General features: G+C 43.4%; 1 protein-coding gene across 2 annotated transcripts in view; it reads right to left on the reverse strand.

Moving 5' to 3' along the window:
* Positions 1-20160, reverse strand: part of Gys2 (glycogen synthase 2) — a 43432-nt gene extending 23272 nt beyond the window's left edge. For both annotated transcript variants that reach the window (XM_021164571.2, XM_021164570.2), the window contains exons 1-7: positions 19748-20160; positions 10042-10223; positions 7949-8140; positions 6188-6370; positions 3053-3197; positions 1911-2028; positions 703-823 (exon numbers count right to left, since the gene is read on the reverse strand). In XM_021164571.2, the coding sequence (XP_021020230.1) occupies positions 703-823; positions 1911-2028; positions 3053-3197; positions 6188-6370; positions 7949-8140; positions 10042-10223; positions 19748-19868 (1062 nt within the window). In that variant the 5' untranslated portion in view covers positions 19869-20160. The remainder of the gene's footprint in view (positions 1-702; positions 824-1910; positions 2029-3052; positions 3198-6187; positions 6371-7948; positions 8141-10041; positions 10224-19747) is intronic.
* Between the last annotated feature and the right edge of the window lie 3629 nt (positions 20161-23789).

Raw genomic sequence — 23789 nt, forward strand, 5'->3', positions numbered from 1 at the left:
CCTTTCTTCTTTCTTTCTTTCTTTCTTTCTTTCTTTCTTTCTTTCTTTCTTTCTTTCTTTCTTTCTTTCTTTCTTTCTTTCTTTCTTTCCTGACAGGGCTTCTCTGTATAGCCCTGGCTGTCCATCCTGGAACTCACTCCATAGACCAGGCTGACCTTGAACTCAGAGACACAGCTTCCTGTGCTTCCCCAGTGCTAGGATTCAAGGTGTGCACCACCACAGTTTATATTTGGTTTCTAATAAGTGATGCATGGCTCACGGTTTGCTTGACTTTGCTGTATCTACCTTTCAGCAAATTCCCATCAAGGAAAGGACCATTAAAATAACTTTCTGACATATAACATGCATAGTGTGAAGTTAGGACAAGTACTTTAAAGCATAGACAAGGATGCATGCGAGTGACATACGACTCCAATATGTAACTTGAGTGGCAGAGTCAGTCCCAGAATGATGATGTCGTTTTAAATGTTTTGTCGCATCTGAGCTGTGCTAAGATGACTGCTTCTGGGAGTCTGCTTTCTCTTCCATGATGTGGGTTCTTGCCATGGAAATCAGACTGGGTAGCAGACACCTTTACTGGCTGATCCATTTCACCTGCCCAAGGTGATGTCAAAATCAAATGCCCTCTTGGAAGCCAGTTCTTCACGCCTCACAGCAGAAAGACCTTCTAGAACCCTGTGCCACAGCTCAGAGCCTCCTTACCCTTAGGAGGAAATTAAGCCTGGATAAGGACTCCAGGAAGATGTCTGCTCCTTTGTTTGAGAACTCATATCTCCCAGCAATGAAGAGGAATAAAGTCTTCTCAAGATCAAAGTCCAGATGACTGAAACAAAACAAAGTGACTTCTGATAAAACACAACAACAACAACAAAATCCGCAGGAGCAAGTCTGTCTACGCAGAAGGGGGCGGGGAAAGAGACACATCTGTGATAATGCTTGGAACCATCTTGAAAAATGTGTGTGCCTGTGTGCCTGTGTGTGTCTGTGCATGTGTGTTTGTGTGTGTGTCTGTGTGTGTCTGTTTGTGTGTGTGTCTGTGTGTGCCTGTTTGCCTGTGTGCCTGTGTGTGTCTGTGTATGTGTGTTTGTGTGTGTGTCTGTGTGTGTCTGTTTGTGTGTGTGTGTCTATGTGTGTGTCTCTGTATGTGTGTCTGTGTTTATCTGTGTGTGTTTGTGTGTGTCTCTGTATGTGTGTCTGTGTGTGTGTTTGTGTGTATCTCTGTATGTGTGTCTGTGTATGTGTGTCTGTGTGTTTGTGTGTGTCTCTGTATGTGTGTCTGTGTGTGTGTTTGTGTGTGTCTCTGTATGTGTNCTCTGTATGTGTGTCTGTGTGTGTGTTTGTGTGTGTCTCTGTATGTGTGTCTGTGTATGTGTGTCTGTGTGTTTGTGTGTGTCTCTGTATGTGTGCCTGTGTGTGTGTGTCTGTGTGTTTGTCTGTGTATGTCTGTGTGTATGTCTCTGTATGTGTGTGTGTGTCTGTGTTTGTCTGTGTATGTCTGTGTGTATGTCTCTGTATGTGTCTGTGTGTGTCTGTGTGTTTGTCTGTGTATGTCTGTGTGTGTGTCTCTGTATGTGTGTGTGTGTCTGTGTGTGTCTCTGTATGTGTGTCTGTGTTTATCTGTGTGTGTTTGTGTGTGTCTCTGTATGTGTGTCTGTGTGTGTGTGTCAGTGTGTTTGTCTGTGTATGTCTGTGTGTGTGTCTCTGTATGTGTGTGTGTGTGTCTGTGTGTAAACTCCCTTGGAGGTTAGAAGAGTTCATCAGAACCACCCCTATCCCCAGGCTAGACTTACAAGTGGTTGTGAGCCACCTGATGTGGGTGCTTGGGACCTCACAAGGGGAGCGTGTGTTCTTCACACCTGAGCCACCTCGGTAGCCGTGGTGCTTTTATTTCTGATTAAAGGAAAACATACCCATAGAAATGACCTCGAACGAAATCCTGTATCCTGGCCTTGTACATGGCGTGGAGATTTTGAAATTCATGCACTGCAGAAAACTTCTTAACATTCAAACCGTTCGGAGTCACTACGTCTGGAAAAGCAAAATAAAACCGTGGCAACTCTTTCCTGAGTAGGAATGCACTCCCTCTGTCACCTTTACTACCAGGAGTGGTAATAAACAAAGTAATAAATACATAAATAAATAAGATTTAAAAACCCTGAATTTGGTAGTTTCTTTAAAAGGCAATTTTCAGTTAGTGTGGGAGGGCAAACACAGGCAGTTTGTGGGTGACATGAAGTAGCAGCTGTGGCTTGCTTTTTTAAGGCAGAGAGAGAGAGAGACAGAGAGACAGAGAGAGAGAGACAGAGGGAGGAGGGGAGAGGGAGAGAGGGAGAGCCCAAAGCCCGTGCGCAATCTCAAAGAGGGGCGCTGTGGACAGACAGATCAACAGAGAAATGAGGTCATTGGCAGCCAGGGAGCGTGAGAATGAGTCGGCGTTGGTTGGGTTCTGTCAGTTTACTAGCATATCTGGGAAGAGAGAATCACAGTTGAGAAAAATCCCTCTGTAAGATGGTCTGTAGGCAACTCTGAGGTGCAGTTCCTTGAACAGTGATTGACGTGGGAAGGCCCAGCCCATTGTGGGGGTGGCCACCGATGGGCGGTCAGGGTGGTATAAGAAAGCAGGTTGTGAGCCAGGAGGAGCTGGCAGTTAAGCAGCCTTTCTCCATAACCTCTGCTTCCGTTCCTGCTTTGAGTTCCTGCCCTGACTTCCCTGAGTGATGGGCTGTGAGTGGTCAGGATGCGTGAGCTGAAACAAACCCTTTCCTCTCCAAGTTGCTTCGGTTCTGGTGTTCGTGACAGCAACTCCAAATCCTAGGGGAAATTGGGAAAGAAAAAGAACCCAGCCCAGCCCATTGTGCTGCCACTGTTCTCTCCTTGGGCTCTTATTTTCCACTTGTTTTTGCTTTATTCGGCAAAGCTTATTTATTTCTTGAAGACCCCACCTCTAGACACCCAAGTGGTCTCTGACAACTAGGACACCGCAGGTGAGAGCACAGCGATTAAGCAAGGGTGCTGCATGTGTTAGGGTGGCAAACCCAGCCTCTGTCTTTACCAGGCTTCCTCTTCAGCATGTGCTCTGCCTCGATGGCTGTGATTTCTGACACAGTGGTGAACACGTGCGCACAGTGCACGGATGCCCGCTCCATGCAGTAGCGGTGGTATATCTGCCTCTCCCCTGCCTCTTTGTCTATGTCGAACTGTTGAAGACAAACACACGTTCCTTACACGACCCCCTCCACATGCCAAGGTTTTCCTCAGAGCTGATTGAAGTTGTAAAGATCCCATTAAAGGACTGGTGGATATTAAGCCACTGGCTAGAGTATAAAATTGGTATTTATAACAGCACTGTTCACTTCAAGTCTGAAAAACGGCTATTTCATCACCTATAAAAAATTGATATTTGTTACATGTTTTCTTATCCCACAGTTCAGAAATGTAAGGATAATTCTAACTTCCAAGGATTTCTTTCTACATTTCCCATAAACAGTGAAGCATAAAATAACATTTTAAAAGGTTTTTAAAACAAACGTGGGGCTGGATAATGGCTCCATAGCTAAGAGCACTGTTTGGTCTTGCAGAGCACACAGGTTTGATTCCTGGCACCCGATGGCAGCTCACGACCATCTGTAACTCCATTTCCAGAAGACTAAAGTCCTCGGAAGCCACCAGGCACACACGTGGCACACAGACGCACTTGCAGGCAAAACACCTCCATACATAAAATTAAATTAAACATTAAGAAAAATAAAACGAACCTGACAATAATCTTGACCCTGAAAGTTTGGATATTTATTATCCTACTTAATCTTCTGAGAGAGAAAAGGTTGAGTGTTTCTTTTTCCTTGGTTACGTACTCCTTCCGGGTTAATTTCAAAGAAGTGTATGCTCACGCTAAATAACAAATATGTCACACCGTGGGCTCACCTGTCCTTTTGGTTTGGTTTGGTTTTGGCTTTGGCTTGCTTGTTTGTCTGTTTTTCAAAACAGGGTTTCTCCGTAGCACCGTAGGCTGTCCTGGAACTCACTTCGTAGACCAGGATGGCCCCCAACTCAGAGGGAATTGAATACCTCTGCCTCCCTAGTGCTGGGTTTAAAGGCGTGTGCCACCGCTGCTTGGCTTGGTATCATCTTTTACTATATTTTTTTATGAGATTACATAGTGCTCTCTGGATATTTTTATCTAACAAACAACAAACAAACAAACCCCCAGAAATCAAGTCCTTAATAAGCCTTCTTTAAACTTTACTCAACCAGTGTCACATCTCACAAGGCTTCCGGTGACACCGGCAGTGTCTAAGAGAAAACAAGACTCATGTGTATTCAGAGCCACGGGATGTCTTCAGCAGTGTTCAGCACTGCTGTTCACCCTTTGTTTCATCCTCACGAAACTCGCTCATGCACTCTGTCTTCATTTCACAGGAGGGGAAACAGAACCTTCTAGACCTCAGGAAACTTGCCCAAGGCCACATTTACACTAAATGTCTTATTTGAGGTGCATAATTTGATATATTTAAATATTGCCTAAATCTATGTCTGGTGTGAGCACAGGATCCCTTGCTGTAAAAAATGCTTATGAATTTAACTCAAAACCTGATTTTTGGCTACTTGTTACCCACAGTGGCTGGCTGAACAGTTCACGAGAATGATGGGCTTGAATTACATATCACATATCTGAATATACTTGAGATATGTAACCATCATTAGAGGCATAAAGATGTAGCTATTTCCTTCAACCAAAGGGCTTGTTCTAATCTATCTGTGTACTATAAAGTGTCTGTCCCTAAATAAAACTACTCATTACACATTATTAGTTTTTTTTTTTTTTTTATTATTGGCTGCGTGTCTGTAAGACCACGCAGCAGTGCAGAGTGAAGGATCCCATTGTCGGGCTAAGCTCCAAGCCTGACCTTCACAGGACATGCTGCACTGCTCAGTGCCCATCAGAGAGAGCTGCTTTGCCCTCATTAGGTGGCTGTTACCATGCATGGTTTGCAGGTCTGCTCAGTCTCCTGCCTTTCTAAATAAATCCCTGTTGACTTTATGTAAAGCCTAGATCTTAGCACGGGCTGACCTTTGTGTAGGGCAGCTCTCATTAGCTCCACTGTCTGCACAGTGAGAGGCTTTCAGGAGCTTCCTCTAGCATTCCAAATGTGTTTGAGACAGCAGCATAAACTTCCCAGGCTACTGATTATTATTCATGAATGTGCATCTGCGGACACACACATTCTGATTCACAGGATCGCAGAACTTTGAATGCTGGGAAAGATTTTTTAAAAACTCAAATTTTCACCTTCTTGATTTCCCTAATAGTGAAGCCAAACTTTTAAGCCCTAAACTGACTTGATAAGTAAAATGAATATTAAATATTTATCTTTTTAGATGTATGGCAGTCAAATGTGTGCTTTAAATAAACTTGCTGCTCTTGCAGAGGACCCGAGTTCAATTCTCAGGACACATGCGAACAGTTCACAGCAACTTGTAATTCCAGCTCCAGACTTGATGCCCTCCTTTGGCCTCCAAGGGCACTTGCGCACATGTCAAATATACCCACACAGACACATAAGTAAAATTAAAAGATAAAAGAAACTTATGATGCTAACCTAACTAATGGAAAATGGAAGAAAGATTCAAAACTGAATGATTGGGGGGTCACAGAGCTGAGCAATGTGTAAACCGAACAGCTACATCATCAGATGCCTACCTCTACTTCCAGTGCCAGCTGCCCTTGCAGCCTTGGAAGCATGTCACCTGTGCACTGCAGAAATACAGAAAGAAGCTGACCTACCCACAGTGCTCGCCGATAAATAGCTCACATGGAGGATAGAGGAGATAAAGCTAACAGACCCCAGTAATCTAACTGCCTTCATCAGACCTCAAATTCTGGAAGGAACAGGAGCCTATGTCTGGCTATGCACAGCATCCCTGTTCTGTCACACCCGTCTGGATCCGTCTCCCCAGAGAGGGAGCAGAATTCAGGTCTCTCGACCTCCACACTTCACTGCACTCTGAGCAAAATTAAGCTCCCTCCACCTCTATCACCCAGGGGAAGCTGCTCTGTGAATCCTGATTAGCTGAAAGGGCATCACTGCCATGTGGTTGTTAGCTCAAATGTAGCAATCAATATCTTTCATCTTTGGGCTTCAGTGAACGGAAAGGAAGGGGCTGAGGGGGCTGGTGGGTGTATTACCTTGTCAAGCTGGTTGTAGAAGTCAATATTTGCTGCACAGAGATACCGCCCAAGCAGTGTGGCATGGGTTGTAAATATTGTGGCAATGGGGAGTTTCCTGGCACGAGAAAGAATCAGCCCAGTCCCAGCCTGCCATTCATGGAATTGGGCAATGACGTGTTTACCGTCTGCGTGGTCTGTCACCTGCATCAGAAGAAAACACTTTAGAAAAGTTTTTGTTGACGCTTGATCTTGACCATTGCCCACAGCAGGACAGATGTGAGACGTGGCAGTCTTACCTCTCTTAAAAGGGCATAAACTTGGAGCATGCAAACTTAGCAAGAGAAAGTAAGATTTACTGACAAGTTGGTCAAGTCCATCTATTTATATCTTAATCCTCTCTTTTAGGAATGGGCTATATTTGTTTTTGCATCCATAGGATACATATAAGTATTATGAAGAGTAATATCCATTATACTATTAATAATTTGAATAAACATTCAATTGATAGTAATGTTCATTGAGTAAATGACTCAATAACAGAAGCAATGCTTTTGAAGAAATCAAGAGAATCTATTGAGTCTACCCAAGAGAGTTTCTTTCAAAGTCTCTCTCTCTCTCTCTCTCTCTCTCTCTCTCTCTCTCCCTCTCTCTCTCTCTCACGCGCGTGCGCTCACACGCACACGCACATGCACACACACACACACACACACACAAATACGCTTTCATACCAAATCACTCTCCCCCCTTGTGGCTGGTTTCCAACTTGAGGCCATGGCTCAGGCAGAAAGACTATAGAGAAAAGTTGGTGGTGCTCACTGGTGCCAAAGGACTGCATATCTGTTACCACAACAGGCTTTTCCCAAAGTATGAACCATCTTCCCCTCTACTACTACCAAGAAGCCGATGGCCACCTTCTCCAGCCAGCCCCTGGTAGGTATTGTATAGGACTTCATTAGACAGATATGTTACTCTGTCCTTAGCTTCCCTCCTCACTGGGGTCCCATTCCTTCAGATCTGACTTCCAGCTTAGATGCTGCCATCTAGAAGTGATGAAAACGTGCAGACAAACCCTACTACTGTGCTTTGAGGAGTTGAGAGAATAGAGGCTGGGCTCATTTAACAGACTGGCCTCCAGTGCTCTTTCTCTGTGCACTGCTGGGCTATTCTGTTGCAAAGGACTCCTGAGTAGCAGCTACTGAGGCTAATTCAGCTGTTAGTGTATAATGGAAATGTTAAGAAGCCACTGTAAGGGCACCTGTATCCATAATACACAAAACACAATGTTCCAAGTCTTTCCTGCTGTCTAGAATTTATTTGCACTTTTCATGATGTATATCTTTTTTATACTTATATTTTGGATTTTATCTACATAAGCAGGCAATATATCTGAATAGTTTTCTTTGTTTTTAACTTAATTTATTTTTTTTCTTATTCACTTTACATCCTTCTCCTCTGAGCAAGTGGAAGTCCCTCTGGCTATCCCTCACCTTGGCACTGCAAGTTCCTGTAGGCTAGGTGCTTTCTTTCTCACTGATGCCAGACAAGGCAGCCCTAGCTGGGTGTTTTACATATATGATTCTATTTAAATAATACACAAGATAAATAGTAATAAGTTTTCCTACTCTGTTGCCAAGGTTGGCACATAGTTTATTTCCTTGAAATTCTTTTTAAATGCATTATGACAATCAATAAAAGCATGAGCTCCAAACGCTTGGGTCACTGTGGATCCTCAGCACAGTAGGCTGCCCCTCTGTTCTGTCAGTGTACTGCAAACTGTACCTCCTTTAAGAACCAGGCCGTTAAAGACCCAAATATGAGCATGTCATTGGCTTCTCGGTCATGATGAGGGATGCCAACGCCACAAGCTTCCCAGAAGTCACCCTTCCATCTGTCCAGGTTCCATGCTGAGGAGCTGATGTCAAAGAGCACCACGTAGGGACTCCCTTCTATGAGCCATCTTCCAAAATGCACCTGACATGGAAAGAAAGCATAGCCGCTGTCGTATTAAGTACAACGTAAGAGAAGGCCGTATATTTGGACTTAGTCTGTGTAGCCATTATTTGAGGAGGGTTACGATTTGCATGTGAAATGTCCTCTACAATGGTATTTCCTTGGTCACTTGGCCCCAGCTCATGGTGCTGCTGGGGAAGGTTATGAAATTTTTAGAAGGTGGAGCCTCACTGTAGGAAGGCCTTGATTTTTTTTATAGCCAGGCCCCACTTCCTGAGTCTTTCTGCTTCCTGGATGCAGATACAATGTGATCAGCCAGCCTCCTGCTCCTGCTGCCATGACTGTCCTGCCTGCTGCCATATCTTTCCTGCCCTGGTGAAACATATCCCTCTATAATTGCAAGTCAAACAAGACCGTTCTCCCTTACTTTTGTCGGAATATTTTATCACAACCCCAAGAAAGAAACTAAGACAAAAATCAACAGCAGACCAAGTGTCGCTGTGTCAATGTGAAGTGTTTCCCTGAAGACAAATGCTCAAATGTCAAAAGCCTTTGGACGTTGGTGTTATCTCTGGAGTTTTCTGTATATAAGATCAGACTACCTTAAATGGTGACAATTTGGCTTTATTCATTTTAACTTGAATGCCATTTCTTTCTTTCTCTTGTCTTACTAGTCTGGCTGGGATTCCTAGTGCTAGGCTACATAAAATAAAAATTTCACAAGTTCTTTGTTTTACATCTTAGAAAGCATTTAGCTTTTGAACCATAAAGGTTCAATAGACTTAACTGATTAATTCATTCATGAATTCACAACTAAAAGCTATTAGAATGGGGGACATTTGAGGGGTATTTAATCAGTCCCTAGCCCCTCCTGGATGCCCTTTGCTTGTGTTTACTATGAGCAGAGCAACCCTCTAAGCCATATTTCCACCACTATGATATTTCATCTTACCACACCCCTAAAGCAATGATGATAGCTAAGCCCAGACTAAACCCATGAAGCCAAAGAGAATTTCCTCTTGTGAATTGCCTCTCGGGTAGTTGCCACCGTTGATTGACCAATTGAGCTGCACGCAGCTGTGATGACAGCTGATGTTTGCACTTGAAGCTGAAGGGAGTGCCCACCCATCTGGGTGCCGTCTCCAGAGTCTGCTCTTTATTAAGTGAGGTCATTTCAAAGGCAGGGGTCCGGATCCTGTGACTTCTGCTTTTCTGTTCCTTGTTACCTTCCTGGGATTCTGTGCTGTACTCGGTTCAACTTCCTAGCATGAGAAGCACTCGTTATGTAATCCAGTCTGGCTATTTGCTACCACATGGCAAGTCTGAGTGTTTTGCCTGCATTTTTGTCTGTATACTGTATATCTGCCTGGTTCTCAAGGGAGCAAAAGAAGGCTGTTTGAACCACTGGTACTGGCATTACAAACTTTTCTCCACTAACTCCCTTTTGGTCAGGGCATTTTATCATAGCAACAGAATATATTATTTTATTTTGTACAAGAGTAAGGTTCTATCTAACTTAGACCCCAAGGCCTCATGCACACTAGCCAAGCACTCTACTGTTGAACTACATCCCCAGGCCCATATAAAGAGTTTGGATGAAAGCGTGCTTTTAGTAAACCACTATCGAATAATGCCATCGACTCTTATGACTTTGGCCTCAATTTATGTACAGCTTTTTCAAGACCCCATCAACCCCGAATCTTCCTGGGGCTTCCATCTCCTCGTCCTGTTAGAGAATCTTAGCTTTCACAAGGGGCCTCAACTGCTGCTCTCTGTGTAAGAACAAGCACTGTCTTCCTTGTAAATCTCTTCCTCAGCTAGGTGGATTGTCTCCTCTGAGTTGGTGGGAGGTGTGTGTGTGGTGCTTTCTGGTAACAGTTTGTTTAGAGTTAGAGAGGAACAGGGCAGTCAGAATCTTTTACCTGGCAGCCATGTTTATTCATCGCATCCACAGCTTTTCTTACAGCATCGTTGACGGGCTCACATTGTTCTACTTGAGTCTTCATATTATGCTCAAAGTACGGACCTATCAGGAAGTAATTCTCTCCCCACTCATCGGCTGTCGTTTTGGCCTTGGTCTGGATCACAGTACAGATGCCCCCGACTGTGAAGGAGAAAACCTCTGTTCTTATCCAGTTGGCAAGCCAAGAGAAGAATGCCTGTCTATGACTCTGCTACTTAAAGTGACACTTTACTTAGCTTTTTAAAAGGGCAGGATCTAATGTGCTCTGAGGAGTGCAATCTGAACCTTCTCTAAAGCCACTCGAGGTGCCTGTAAAAGTGGCAAGCTGGCCAAGCAGCCATTCTAAGAACTCTTCAGAGAGGCCTGGAGGGAAGTAGTGTATATCTTAAGATGCCATCCACAGTTCAGGCTCTGCTACTACCATGGGCCTCTAAGGGGCTCTAGTCGATCCAAATAACAGTCTCTGCAATTTCCTAGTGCTGAGGAGCCAGTCCATTTCTACAGCATAGACAAGGTGCCTTTGAACAGGGGAACGAGCTGGGAAAGCTCGATGGAGGATGATTGGCCCAATTCTGGCATCAAGCCACAGATGTAAATGCCAAGTCTGGTGTATATGTGATGACTCTCCCTGCCCACTGGATCCCTAGAATTATTGTTTACTCCCCCTACCGCACCCCCACACTGACATTGCTGCTACCACTATTAAAACATAAGGCTAGAGAGAATGTACATTCTTGAGTCTAGCACACCACCATCTAGAAAGCTGTCCTTGAGGAAGCAGGAAAAAGATGCGTATATGAAGATAGCCACAGAGTCACTTATAATGCTGGAGAATTGGAAACCACTTAGACTGAACTAAGTAAGTCACATAACGAGTCTAAGGCTCAGTGTCAACCTGCTAAATGAGAATAAAATGCTGTTCATCTCAGAATGACAGAGTGGAAAAAAAGTACTGAAGGTTAGGGCTAATGAGTCTGGGGAGGTGACTTCGCTCAGTGGAACACAGCTTACCTGGTATATGCAAGACCCTGAGTTTGATTTGCAGCAACACACACACACACACACACACACACACACACACACACACGTGCACACACACATACACAGCTTAACGGGAAAGGTGATATTTGAATAAGAATAATATCACTTAAAAGGGTGACTAGAAGCCAGGTGTGGCGGCATACACCTTTAATCCCAGCACGCAGGAGGCAGAGGGAGGCAGCTCTCTTGAATTTCAGGCCAGACTCTTTAGAGTGAGTTCCAGGACAGCCAGGACTACACAGAGAAACCCTCTCTCAAAACAAAACAAACAAACAAGTAAAAGGTTGATTAAAACAATGTAAAATTAGAGGCAAGAGGGCATCCTGGAGCGGAACCAAACCATTCAAACAGTGCTGAGGTTAAAGCAAGCCTGAAGTGTCGGTGGAGTGTAGGTGGGCACGGTAGCAGTCACTTGATGGAATTGATTTGAGACTGGGCAGCAGATGTGAGGGACAGTGGAGGACAAAAGAAGGTCTCCAGGGAACTGGGCAGGACACTTCCCGCACCAGTCCTCAGTAATGGGTTTCCAGAATATGGAAATAGCCAGGACAGCTTCTTCAGTAATTTGTCCCTGCGCTTCTGTAGGTAACAGAATAACCCAGTAAGTCCTCGATAGAAAGACCTGTCCCCAGCCCTCAGATGGAAAGAGCTACCTTGTTACTTGTGTACTGAGAAAGTTTGTTTCTCACTGCCATTTCTTGAGTTTTCCATTTGCTCAGATACAGTTTTTAAAAACTGTTTTTATCTTTAATTTCTTCATTTCAGTTAAGTTTATGTTAGTAAATCTCATTAATAGTCACAGACAATGACTGTGATTTCCATCTGTGAATTTTTCTTTAGGTCTGGGTGAACTCTCTACTTCAGGAGAAAATGTCCTTTTTAAAAAAGATTTATTTATTTTATGTATATGAATACATTGTTGCTGTCTTCAGACACACCAGAAGAGGACATCGAATGCCGTTACACATGGTTGTGAGCCACCATATGGTTTCTGGGAATTGAATTCAGGACCTCTGAAAGAGCAGTCAGTGCTCTTAACTGCTGAGCCATCTCCCCAGCCCGGAAAATGTCTTTTGAGTAAGAGAAAACCAAGAGACAAATCCTGGTGCTCGCCTGTGATGTTAACAAGACTCCTTGCTGTACACAGAAGAGCTGGTGAGGCTCCTGAGCATAAAGACCGTTGAAGCAATTTTCACAAGATAACCGTCTTATGAACCTCATCAGTAAGGAAAGACTCCTTTTTTCTTTTCCCTTCCTTCCTTTCTTCCTTCCTTCCTTTCTTCCTTCCTTCCTTCCTTTCTTTCTTTCTTTCTTTCTTTCTTTCTTTCTTTCTTTCTTTCTTTCTTTCTTTCTTTCTTTCTTTCTCTTTCTTCCTTTCTTCCTTTTTTCTTTCTTTTTTTTGAAACAGGGCATCACTGTGTAGTTCTGGCTGTCCTGGGATTCACTATATAGACCAGACTGGCCTCACAATCACAGAGATATGCTTGTCTCTGCCTCCCAAGAGCTAATATTAAAGGCACACACTTCCACACCCAGTTTAAAAGTCACATCCTAACAAAATATAACATAATATATATCCATTGGCAAACAAAGCAAAACAGAAATCCCTGCCCATAAGAATATAAGGATTTCAAACTGATTCTCCTCTTCTGTAGGCCCAGCTCCCTCATCTATCTTCATCCTTCAGAAGGAAATACTATTAAGCCCCAAATTCCTTATCCACACACATTTGCACATATAACTTTTTTTTAAAAAAGGTTTATTTATCATACAAAGTGTATTGTATTTGTATGAGAATTTTGCTTTACTGCATGTGTATCATGTGTGCAATGCCTTCAGAGGTCAGAAGGGGGTACTGGAGACCCTGGTCCTGGAGTTACAGTGTGAGTGGCCTGGTGGGTGCTGGGAAAGGACTTTGGTCCTATGCAAGAACAATAGATGGTTTAACTCTGGCCATCTCTCCATCCCCTGCAGCCATATCCTGCCCATAGGCGTTAGAATATCCATATTTATTAAACTATAGGTCTCAAATTAACATTCATTTTGACTCTCATCGGTGCGGCTTCCTGTAGTGTGCCCTCTCACGACTTCCTACAGCCAGCTACAGTTCATCTGCTCTGTCTCCTGTCCACATTACACCACACTAAAACATATGGCAAAAAATGTAGTAGTCAAGCCATCATGATGTATATATAAAAACAGGGATGTGAACGGAATAGAATAGCAAACCTAGAAATGCGGCCATCTGTCTTCAGCCAGCTGACTTCTGACAAGGATATATGCCACGCACTCTGGTCGAGACAGCTTGACAGGTCGAGAGGCCTAAAAGCCACTCACGAGACAGAAAGTTTCACGGAAACTCACTCCTGGAGTCTGGTGTTCTCTTTAACCCATATATATATACTCATATTCTATTCCTACATTAGTCTGGTGTATGGATCCACGTGCTCTCTTTTAGTATTATCTTATTATAAGTGCCTTTTAAGATTGAATTCTGACATAGCTAAGTCTTCACCAGTGTTCGAACGTCCTAGAAAGTCCTTGAGCTGACCATGGGCTTGGAATTCAGGAAGAATGTTGCCTGTTCAGTGACATTCAGAATTGCCTCTGGTATTACACTATCACTTAGAATAAAAACCAAGTCGCTCCCATATACAGGAATTTACAATGGTTTAGGAAGTAGATCAGGCTGTGGTTTTAGAGTATTACATTATTCATGAAATGGTTAGCTAGAACTGAACTCCCTAATTAGAACCATGACTTGGGTATGAAAGCCCTTGCCCTAGGAGTGTAAAGATCTCACACCTGGCTTCTAAGAATATTGCTGACCTTAGATAGGGCTGACTTTGTCTCAGTTATTTAATTGCCCAGTTCCTGCCAGTCTTTGTGTTTACATTCCTCTGTTTTGGGTAAGAGTCATTAAGCATCCGGTAACCTCATTTGTACCTTGCCGATGTGTCACCCAACTTTCCTATTTTCTTATGTATAAAAAGTTTGATGCTCAATTTGACAAATTACATTCAGATTCTACACAACCTCTCCTGTGTACATCTGTCTGTCATTCCATCTGACACTTTGCCCACCCGAGACTAGAGACCCGTTCCATGCAGACAAAGGGGCCCAGAGGGTCTGCAGCAGATATAAAGCACACACAATGGGGAAAGACGTGATTCTGGGGCAAAGTGGATGGAAAATTGGAAGCACAGCAATGGAACTAGACTGAGCACTCTTCCCAAAACTCAGTTCAAATGAACTCCATGCTTGAACTGGAGAGATGAGCTCACAGGAAGGACATGCAGAGGCCAGTCTCCAGAGCAGCGGAACAGATGAGCATGTACTGGACAGGACCCTCAAAGCACAGGAAACAACTGAACTCACACCAAAAGAAACAGTCAACAGAGTAAGCAGAGGCTTTTCCAAGACACCATTTGCCAGTTATTAGTCTCATAAAGAGTTAATATCAGGAGTATGTAAGAAACCCAGTTTAATAGCAAATAACCACTACCATATGGTAAGCATCAAACCTAAATAGACGTGTCTCACATGTGTCCTTATTCCTACATCAATTCCAGTGCCGTCTGGAAATCTGATAAAAAAAAAAATACCAGGTTCTCTTCTCAGAAACAGTCTCACCTTAGGCTGAGGAGAAGGCACAGCCATAAGGTGTTTGTGGAGCAAGCACGAGGCTCCCCAGTGTTGGCATAGACTTATGATCCCATCAGGCAGGCACCTGGGGCTCTACGGGTTGGTAGTCTAGCCTTAGGTAGCTGGAAAGAGCCCCTGTCTCCAAAAACAACTCACTCCAGCTACGTACTGAAAAGCTAGTCTCCAGTGATATTTCAACCCATGGGCAGTCCTGGTTAAAAATCAGTGGTCACAAAACAAAAAGAGGCATGGAGTTTGGGAAGGAACCTGAGGAATGGGGTAAGATGATAGGGTGAGAGGGAGATGAAAGATAGAGAGTGTGTGTGTGTGTGGAGGGGGGAGTAAACAGAAAATACATGTATGGAAAGATCAGAGAACAAATTTAATTAATAGAAAACACACATTAGAAGTGAAGGACAGGGATAGCATTGAAAATGTAATTGAGGAAAATATGTAATAAAAAATATTTAAAAAAAAAAAAGAAGTGAAGGACAAAATGACATAACCTTCAGGAAGTTAGATACAGCTGGAAATTATCATAAGCAAAACAAACAGGACCCAGCATGGCAAACACTGTGTTTTCTGTCATTTGTGGATATTAGATTTATCTCCTTAGAGGTAATAATTCATCAGGAGTTTCACAATCTGGTCCTGGCTGGTCTCTGATCTCTGCACAGATTTCTGTTTTCTACCTCAGGTCTATAAGTGGGGCACGCTATGCATCATGGTTTACACACCATGAGTCTTGGGTGTGCAGTTACACGCACACACCACTCTCTCTGCCTGGTTGCCTCCTTCACTGTCTTTGCCTCACAATGATTCAGCCCATAGGTCTCAGCACAAGCTCTAGACAGCTTTCCCTTGACACCAGACTGGGCTGGGAATTCTGCCCTAACCAACAACACACAGTAAGTTTACAACCTTGTTCTGCCTTTATGTTCATCACCCTGCATGATAAAATGCACGGCAGTGACCTATCTTCCCACACATCTGTGCATTTCAGAGAACTGGCATCAATTCTGTACTGTTCAAGCCATTTCTCTACCCTCCAGTCTGTCTTCCCTCAAAGTGCCTGACATTATAGTAAACACTTGGTGCTCTTTATTAAATAATGGCTGGAGAGTTGTAATAATAAATGGGTGGATGAATAGAAAGCAACCACCTGAGGCTGCTGTGCACCTAAGGCTGGTGTGCACCTGAGGTTGGTGCCCACCTGAGGTTGCTGTGCACAGGCAGGCCAGGTTGTTTTAAGAATAAAGTCTTATATGGCTGTCTCCTGAGCGGCTTTGCCAGAGCCTGACAACTACAGAGGCAGATGCTCACAACCAACCATTGGACTGAGTGTGGGGGTCCCTGATGAAGGAGTTGGAGAAGGGTCAGAAGGAGCTGAGGGGGTTTGCAACCTTATGGAGGGAGCAACAGTGTCAACACACCAGACCCCCCAGAGCTCCCAGAGACTGGACCACCAACCAAAGAGTACACGTGGAGGGACCCATGGCTCTGGCCACATATGTGGCAGAGGATGGCCTTGTTGGACATCCGTGGGAGAAGAGGCCCTTGAGTCTGAGGGTGTTTGATGCCCCAGTGTAGATGAATGCCAGGGCGGGAAGACAGGAGTGAGTGGGTGGGTGGAGGAGCACCCTCATAGAGGTAGTGGGAGGGAGAATGAGATAGAGGGCTTCCAAAGGGGAGACCTGGAAAGGGAAAAACATTTGAAATGTAAATGAAGAAAATATCCAATAAAAAAGGCATCTCTCATTAAATTAAAAAAAGAATAATATCTAATAACCACTATTCCTTTCCCTGTTGTGTTCGCCATATTTCTGTCATTCACTCAAAATTCTCACACTGGAAAATCGTTTTGCCTCCCTCAGATGTCTTTTGTGGGACTGGAGAGATGGCTCAGGGGTTAAAACCTCTCCTTGCTCTTGCAGAAGACTCAAAATCCTTCCCCAGCACCCACGTGCTCACATCTGCCTGTCACTCCATTTACAGAGGTTCGGATGCCCTCTTCTGGCCTGCATGCACACTTCATGCACACGGTACAGTGATGTGCATGCAGGCAAGCACTCATACATATAAAGTTTAACAATAAAAATGAAACCTGTTTTTAAAATGTGTTTGTTTTCTTGGACATGAATACACTTCCTTGCTTGCCACAGATCATCATAGGATGGCCAGAGGACACTGTATTCTCTTTACTCATGAAGCATGTGATATTTAGATAGATGGATTTTTTTGGTTTTGCTTTCCTTGAAAGCTTCAAAAATCTCTGATATTTTTCCATAGGTCAAAGTTATTCATCTGTGTAACAGTTTCTTAGACAGTGAACATTTTAGTATTTAGTTGTTACATGTATTTAGTTGTTATTTAGTTGCTACATGTATTTAGATGTTATTTGGTTGTTATATGTATTTAGTTGTTATGTAGTTGTTATATGTATTCTCACCAGACTAAATGTTCTTCCCATCTTTGCCATGTATGGGGTCAGCAGGTTCCCCCATATGGCCTCTCAGCTATGAGACAAGGGAGGCTGGTTTGTAAGCTCTAAGATGCCTCATGTCATACCCACAAACTGACAGGACTACAGACTCAAGTTAGATTTTAGAAAGGAGCTACGATAGCTAGATTCATTACCTAAATAAAACTTACATTGAAAATATTAAGTTTGTGCTCAAGATGTCAGCATGAATAGAGAGCACTCTTAAAACCAATCAACAGGAGATGAGACATGGCTCATCAGGGAAAAGCATTCGCTGCCCTACTTGGGTTCAACTCTGGCTCTCACAGGGCAGCTCCCAACCCTCTGTAACTCCAGGTCCAAGAGGCCGGACACCCTCGTCTAATCTTTTCTGCACAGGAGCACCTACATACTGCAACCAGAACATTCATATATACAAACAAAAGCAAAATGTTTTTTAAAATAAGAAAGCCAAATGAGCATGTTCTATATGCCAGGGACTTCTCTAGAGCTGAGGTCATCACACATGTCACCAACACGTAAGATACCCCCTTCCCCCTAAGGCTCCAATTTTCATGAGTGATGCCTTCTGATGCCCCATTTATGTTTGTTCAATGGAGAGAAGAGAAGGAAGAAGGGTCATGCCGGTGTCAAGGGCTTGTGCACGGGTCTTTAGGACTGACTCCCAGTGCTAACCCCACCCCAGCCTTTCCCCTCCAAAACCTCTGTCCAGGGGTTCCTGTGTACTCTGCAGAGAAAACCTTTCACTCCAGGGAGACTCTGGGACTCGTGTGTAGTAGTGGTAGCCCTATTTGCAAGAACCCTGGCCTTATTCAGAAACTGTAGAGACAGAATTGGTGAGTGTAAAGGGACATTTGAAAGAACTGTGTGCACAACACTCCCCTCCTCTGTGCTAAGGTCCGGTCCTCTCTGCTCCTCTCATCAGTTCAGAGGATGAAGAGTTCATCCTTTGAGCTGCGTCTGAGGGCATCTAAACAGAGGAGCCCTCTGCTGACTTTCCTTTTATGTATTTCCTAAATGTGTACTGGGGGAACTTTGAACAGTCAGCATAAGGAGGAAGCCAGGACAGAGTGTAAATACAATCCTGCGTATGCGTGCGTACACAAGATGCACGTGGCACACGTGCGGGTACTTGTTCCCGTGGGTGCACGTGTGAGAGCATGTGCACACACACATATAGGCCAGAGGTCACCAAAGTCCTGTTGACTTTGCTTTGTGAGACAGGGTCTCACTTGCTTGGAGTTTACCCATCCTGCTAGGCTGGCTGGCCAGTCAGCCTCTGGGGCCCACCTGCTTCCACCTCCACAGCCCTGGGATAACAGGCATCTCTAGCCACACCCAGCTTCTTCACTTGAGTTTCAGGGGTGGAACTCGGGTCCTTATGCCTGCCAGAGGAGCATTTTACTGACTGAATTATCTTCCCAGACTCAGCAATTATAATTCCAACTCTAACATTATGCTGACCCTCAACATGTGCAAGGAAGAAAGAGAATCCTCATTCATTCTCAGCTCCCATCTTCAATTTGTAAAGCTTGTATCATTTGCCTTCTCCCCTCATCTCTCTGACAGGCTTTGTATGATCATGGAGAATTCAGCCTTCGAAATCTATTCACCTGTTAATATTCCCTTGAGAGTTTTAAAGCAGGCGTAATGGCACACACTTTTTAATCCCAGCACTTGAATCTGTGATTTTCCAGGCCAACCATAACTAAACTGTGAGTTCATATGTCAACACCCTAAAGCTGGAAGATATCAATCTCTAAGAGTTGATTTTCACATAGCCTTATAAATACCTCTATTAGGAAAATCACTTAGGTTGCCTCATCCTTCATTTTTAAAAGCACATTTTCTATATATGCATAGCATTGGAGAAAAGGTTAATTTTAATCTTTCTCAGTAGAACACAATTTAAATGAAACTCTAACTTCAATCTTATCTTGAATTCTTAGAAGCATTAAACACTAATAGCATGGAGAGGTAACATTTCTGATTAGTCCTGGCCACGTATAGCTTTTCCTCTAAGAAAAGAACTTCTTAATTTGCTTCTGATTTATAAGAAAAATGCTCAGACAAAATGATAACTTGCCCCTTGGTCTTGCCAACTTTATAGGCCCCAGTACAGGGGAACACCAGGGCCAAGAAGTGGGAGTGGGTGGGTAGGGGAGCAGGGTGGGGGGGAGAGTATAGGGGACTTTCGGGATAGCATTTGAAATGTAAATGAAGAAAATACCTAATACAAAATTGGAAAAAGTTAAAAAACAAATTCCTACTTGGCCATGACATTCATTTACATTTCTAACATTAACAAGCCTATTGAGCCACTCACTACCCTTTTGAATTCTCTCCCTCTTCACCCCACATATAGGTTTATGTTTTCATTGCCTGTTGGAAAGAGTTTTATGACCTACAGACATCTTCAGAGCCAATGCTGCCCCATCACCCCTGGGGTCCCCTATGTCTCTGGCCCACCATGGCCAGTGTTGCGAGTAGTACAAACCTTTGTTGGTCACCTCCCAAGAAACTTCAAAAAGCAGTAACTCTTCCACAGGGAGCCTTTCAGCCTCCCACACAGGGAGCCCACCAAGGGATGTCACCGACAAGGAGCGGCCTCTGAGCATTCTTCTTCCAGCTGTGTGGTGCCGTTGGGGACCTGATTCAGCTGACTGCAGTCAGCACTGAGAAGCAGCGGCAGCCTTGGGATCGCCTCTACAGGGTGAGCCCGCAAGCTGAGGTCACATGAACTCAGCACAGCTGGATGAATCGTGCCCAGCTCCTTGCTGCCTTTTAGGAGAGGGCAGTGCCTCACAGTTATAATCCACACAGAAACCCAAAAACAAAAAACAAAAAATTGTAACTGAAACCTGACTATTCACAGCGGGGCAGGTAGCCAGAGGACAGACTGAGCATGACAGGAGTCCAGTCCTTTGACCTTTGGCCTTTAGATCAAACTCCTACACTCTCTGGATGCTTATTTTGTCATCGGCAGAAGCACAAGCAGGAGTTTCCCTCAGACACAAGCAGTTTTCCACAGACTGCATGGTGGTGCCTCGAGTCTACCCCAGCCTGTGCCTAGCTGTGGTCTTCCCTCTGCCTCTCCTTATTTAGAACTTTGAGTTTTATTCCCACTTATTTTATTCTAAATGTACAAACTGGATTGTGGTGAGAGGCCAGATCTCGATTCTCCTTAAATGCTGTACTTTTTTGGTATACAAAGGCATAAACCACGGCGGCATCTTTCTGCATAGCACATAAAGAATGTCATTTTGGTTGATTGATTGATTGTCAATCCCTATCTTAATGGCTAAAGAGAAATGAATTTTAGCCCCATTCATGGATTTTAAATGTCAAGTATTATGGGATTGATAGTATTTCATAATTCTGTGCTCAGGAAAGAATTAAAATATGGGGGAAAGTTGCAGAAGAGGTTAGGCTCTGAACTTTCACCGGATTACATCATCAGTAAAGGCCATGTACCACTTTTTCTGTATTTGTCAGTGTACAACTATGTATGTGCTTGTGTGTCTGCCCATACATACAAACACACATGCATATGAACAGACACACACCACCTTCCACACACTAATATTCCCAAAAGACAATTACAAGCATGCTTGATTTTTAACCATGTTCTTTACAAGTTTGGCTTGCTATCAACATGCCTACATTAATAGGCCTTTTTTCTTCCTTCAGAAAATTGATAATTGTCCCAAATACTCTTCTTGTTTGAATTTTAAGAATTCGGGCCAGCCAGAGGGTGCAGCAGGTGAAAAGCTTGCAGCCAAGCCCGATGACCTGGATTTGATCCTGGAACCCACATGACAGAAATAGATAGCCAGCTCCTACATGTCGCCATCTGACCTTCATACGTGTGTGGTGGTACACATAAGCAGTCACACACATACCACCCGCAAAAGAAATGCAATAGAGGAGCTGGGCGTGGTGGTGTACACCTTTAATCCCAGCACTCGGGAGGCAGTGGCAGGAGGATTTCTGAGTTTGAGGCCAGCCTGGTCTACAAGGTGAATTCCAGGACAGCCAGGGCTACACAGAGAAACCCTGTCTCAAAAAACAAACAAACAACAACAACAAACAAACAAACAAAACAAAAAGAAAAAAAGAAATGCAATAGAAAAATTTAAAAATAGAATTTTTAAAATTCTCACAAAACTAAATTGTTAATACAGTATAGAAAATTTTATTAGATTTTTTAAGCAACATCATTCAGCATTAACTTAAGCCTGTCTTAATGACTCAAGGTGAGTAGAGTCATATTTTATCGTGTAGTATAAGCCTATGGAAATGAAGTAGAATATGTTTGTCTTCCAGGGCTCAGTGACATTAAAAAATTCTTTTTTTTTAAAGATTAATTTATTTATTATATGTAAGTACACTGTAGCTGTCTTTAGACATTCCAGAAGAGGGATCAGATCTCGGATGGTTGTGAGCCACCATGTGGTTGCTGGGATTTGAACTCCAGACATTCGGAAGAACAGTTGGGCACTCTTACCCATTGAGCCATCTCACCAGCCCAAACATTAAAAAATTCTTGTCCTTACCTATGAACATGTACATAATTACATAATGTATATTTACTTGTTTGAAGTTTGACAGAAAAGCTTATATGGCGAACTTTAAAAATCAAGTCAGCCGGGCGTGGTGGCACACGCCTTTAATCCCAGCACTCGGGAGGCAGAGGCAGGCGGATTTCTGAGTTCGAGGCCAGCCAGGGCTACAAAGTGAGTTCCAGGACAGCCAGGGCTATTCAGAGAAACCCAAAAAAAAAAAAAAAAAAAAAAAAATCAAGTCAAAGGGCTGGTGAGTTGGTTAGTGGGTGATGGATCTTGCAGCAAGCCAGATGACTTGAGTTTGATCTGTAGAATTTATGAAAGGGAAGGGAGGAGAGAACTGAACACACAAAGTGTCCTCTGACCTTCAGATGTATGCTGTGACCTGCACACCCACATTCTGCTACACACACGCACACACACATGCACACACAACACAATAATAATAATAATTAATAATATTAATACAAAATACTTTTTGAGAAAATCAAGTACTATGATAGTATAAACGTGTGCCTACGTGCAGAATGCTCAGCATGGCTGTCTCTTTGAAGAAACTGTGAGTATTGACTTAACCCCTGAAGGTTCATGGCTGTCTCTTTGAAGAAGTTGTGTGTATTGACTTAACCCCTGAAGGTTCTGCAAACCCCAGTAAAACTGAACAGAAGGTCGTGTTGGCTAGGAGTGTCAGAGGAGGCAGGCCTTAGGTTTGCTGCGGTCTCAGCAACTGCAGACTGGCTCTTCCAGCACTGAAAGGGCTGCAGAGAGTTAATTCACATGGCTACCTGCTAAGACCAAGTGCTCAGTTGTGAATCAGTCTCTGGTGGGGTTCAGTCCCATCAGCCACTTGGCAGTTATGTGAACTTCTGCAGTGTCTTCTAAGTTCCCGAACCTATCCAACTGATACAGAATAATTCCCAAAGATGTCAAAGTGCTCCACATAGGAATAAGGTTTCAAAAGAAGTTAGGGGATGGTTTGTAGAAGAGTCTTAATGGAATACTCAGCCTTGGTTACAAAGTGTCTATAAAGATCTACTCAAACTTGCCCCCAGGGCAGTGCTTACCATTGAAGGGTGATGTGAAGTGAGAGGAAACTCTCTTTTTAAAAATTATTTTGAATATAGTACTATGAATATTTAATTACATAATACTTAAAGAGATGACCTTAGAAGGATGAACATATTTGAAATCACACAATATAATCAGCATATAAAGTAGAGCAAAGAGAGAAACTGACTTGTCTGTAACCATTCATATGCACGCATATGAATAGAAGACAAATCAACAGGCTAGGAGGCGATGTGCTAAAACTAACAATGACTGTCTCTAAGTGTCCGTGGTTATGCCTAACATACATGGCCTTTTAGCTTGTGCTCAGCAAATTATGCCTGCAAACACACTGTACACAAAGTAAATAAAATAGCTTTCAAAAGAGTAACCACAGCACCTCATGGTTATTTTATACATTTCCACTCTTTGGTATTTTGAACTTTTAAAACGTTTGTTTTATTTTTGTTTGCGGCTTGATGTGTGTGTACATGTGTGCAAGAGGGCCCACACAGTTGAAAAGAGGGCTTCAGGTCCCTTAGAACTGGAGTTACAGGTTGTGGTGAACCAATGTGGGAGTCGGGAACCCAGGGAGAGGCCAGCATTCTTGACTGCTGAGCCATCTCTCTAGTTCCTGGTTCCCCTCTTACTTTCTCACCTCAAGTTCTGACATGTTCAAGGACATCTCCTAATGATGCCCTCTGAAGCACAGACAGACAACCCCTTTTTACTCTTATTCTTGATGTGAGGAGAGCATTTTGCCAAACCTTTGCTTTTGTAGTGGTGAATACCATTTTCAAAATTGTTACTTAAGTCAAGCAAGAGACATGAAATCCATGGAACTATATAAAGTATTACTGCCAATTATATCCTCACCAATACATATCATTGACATGAGGTCTCATTTTATATATATATATATATATA

The sequence above is a fragment of the Mus caroli genome, chromosome 6 (assembly GCF_900094665.2).
Source record: "Mus caroli chromosome 6, CAROLI_EIJ_v1.1, whole genome shotgun sequence".
Lineage (NCBI taxonomy): Eukaryota > Metazoa > Chordata > Mammalia > Rodentia > Muridae > Mus > Mus caroli.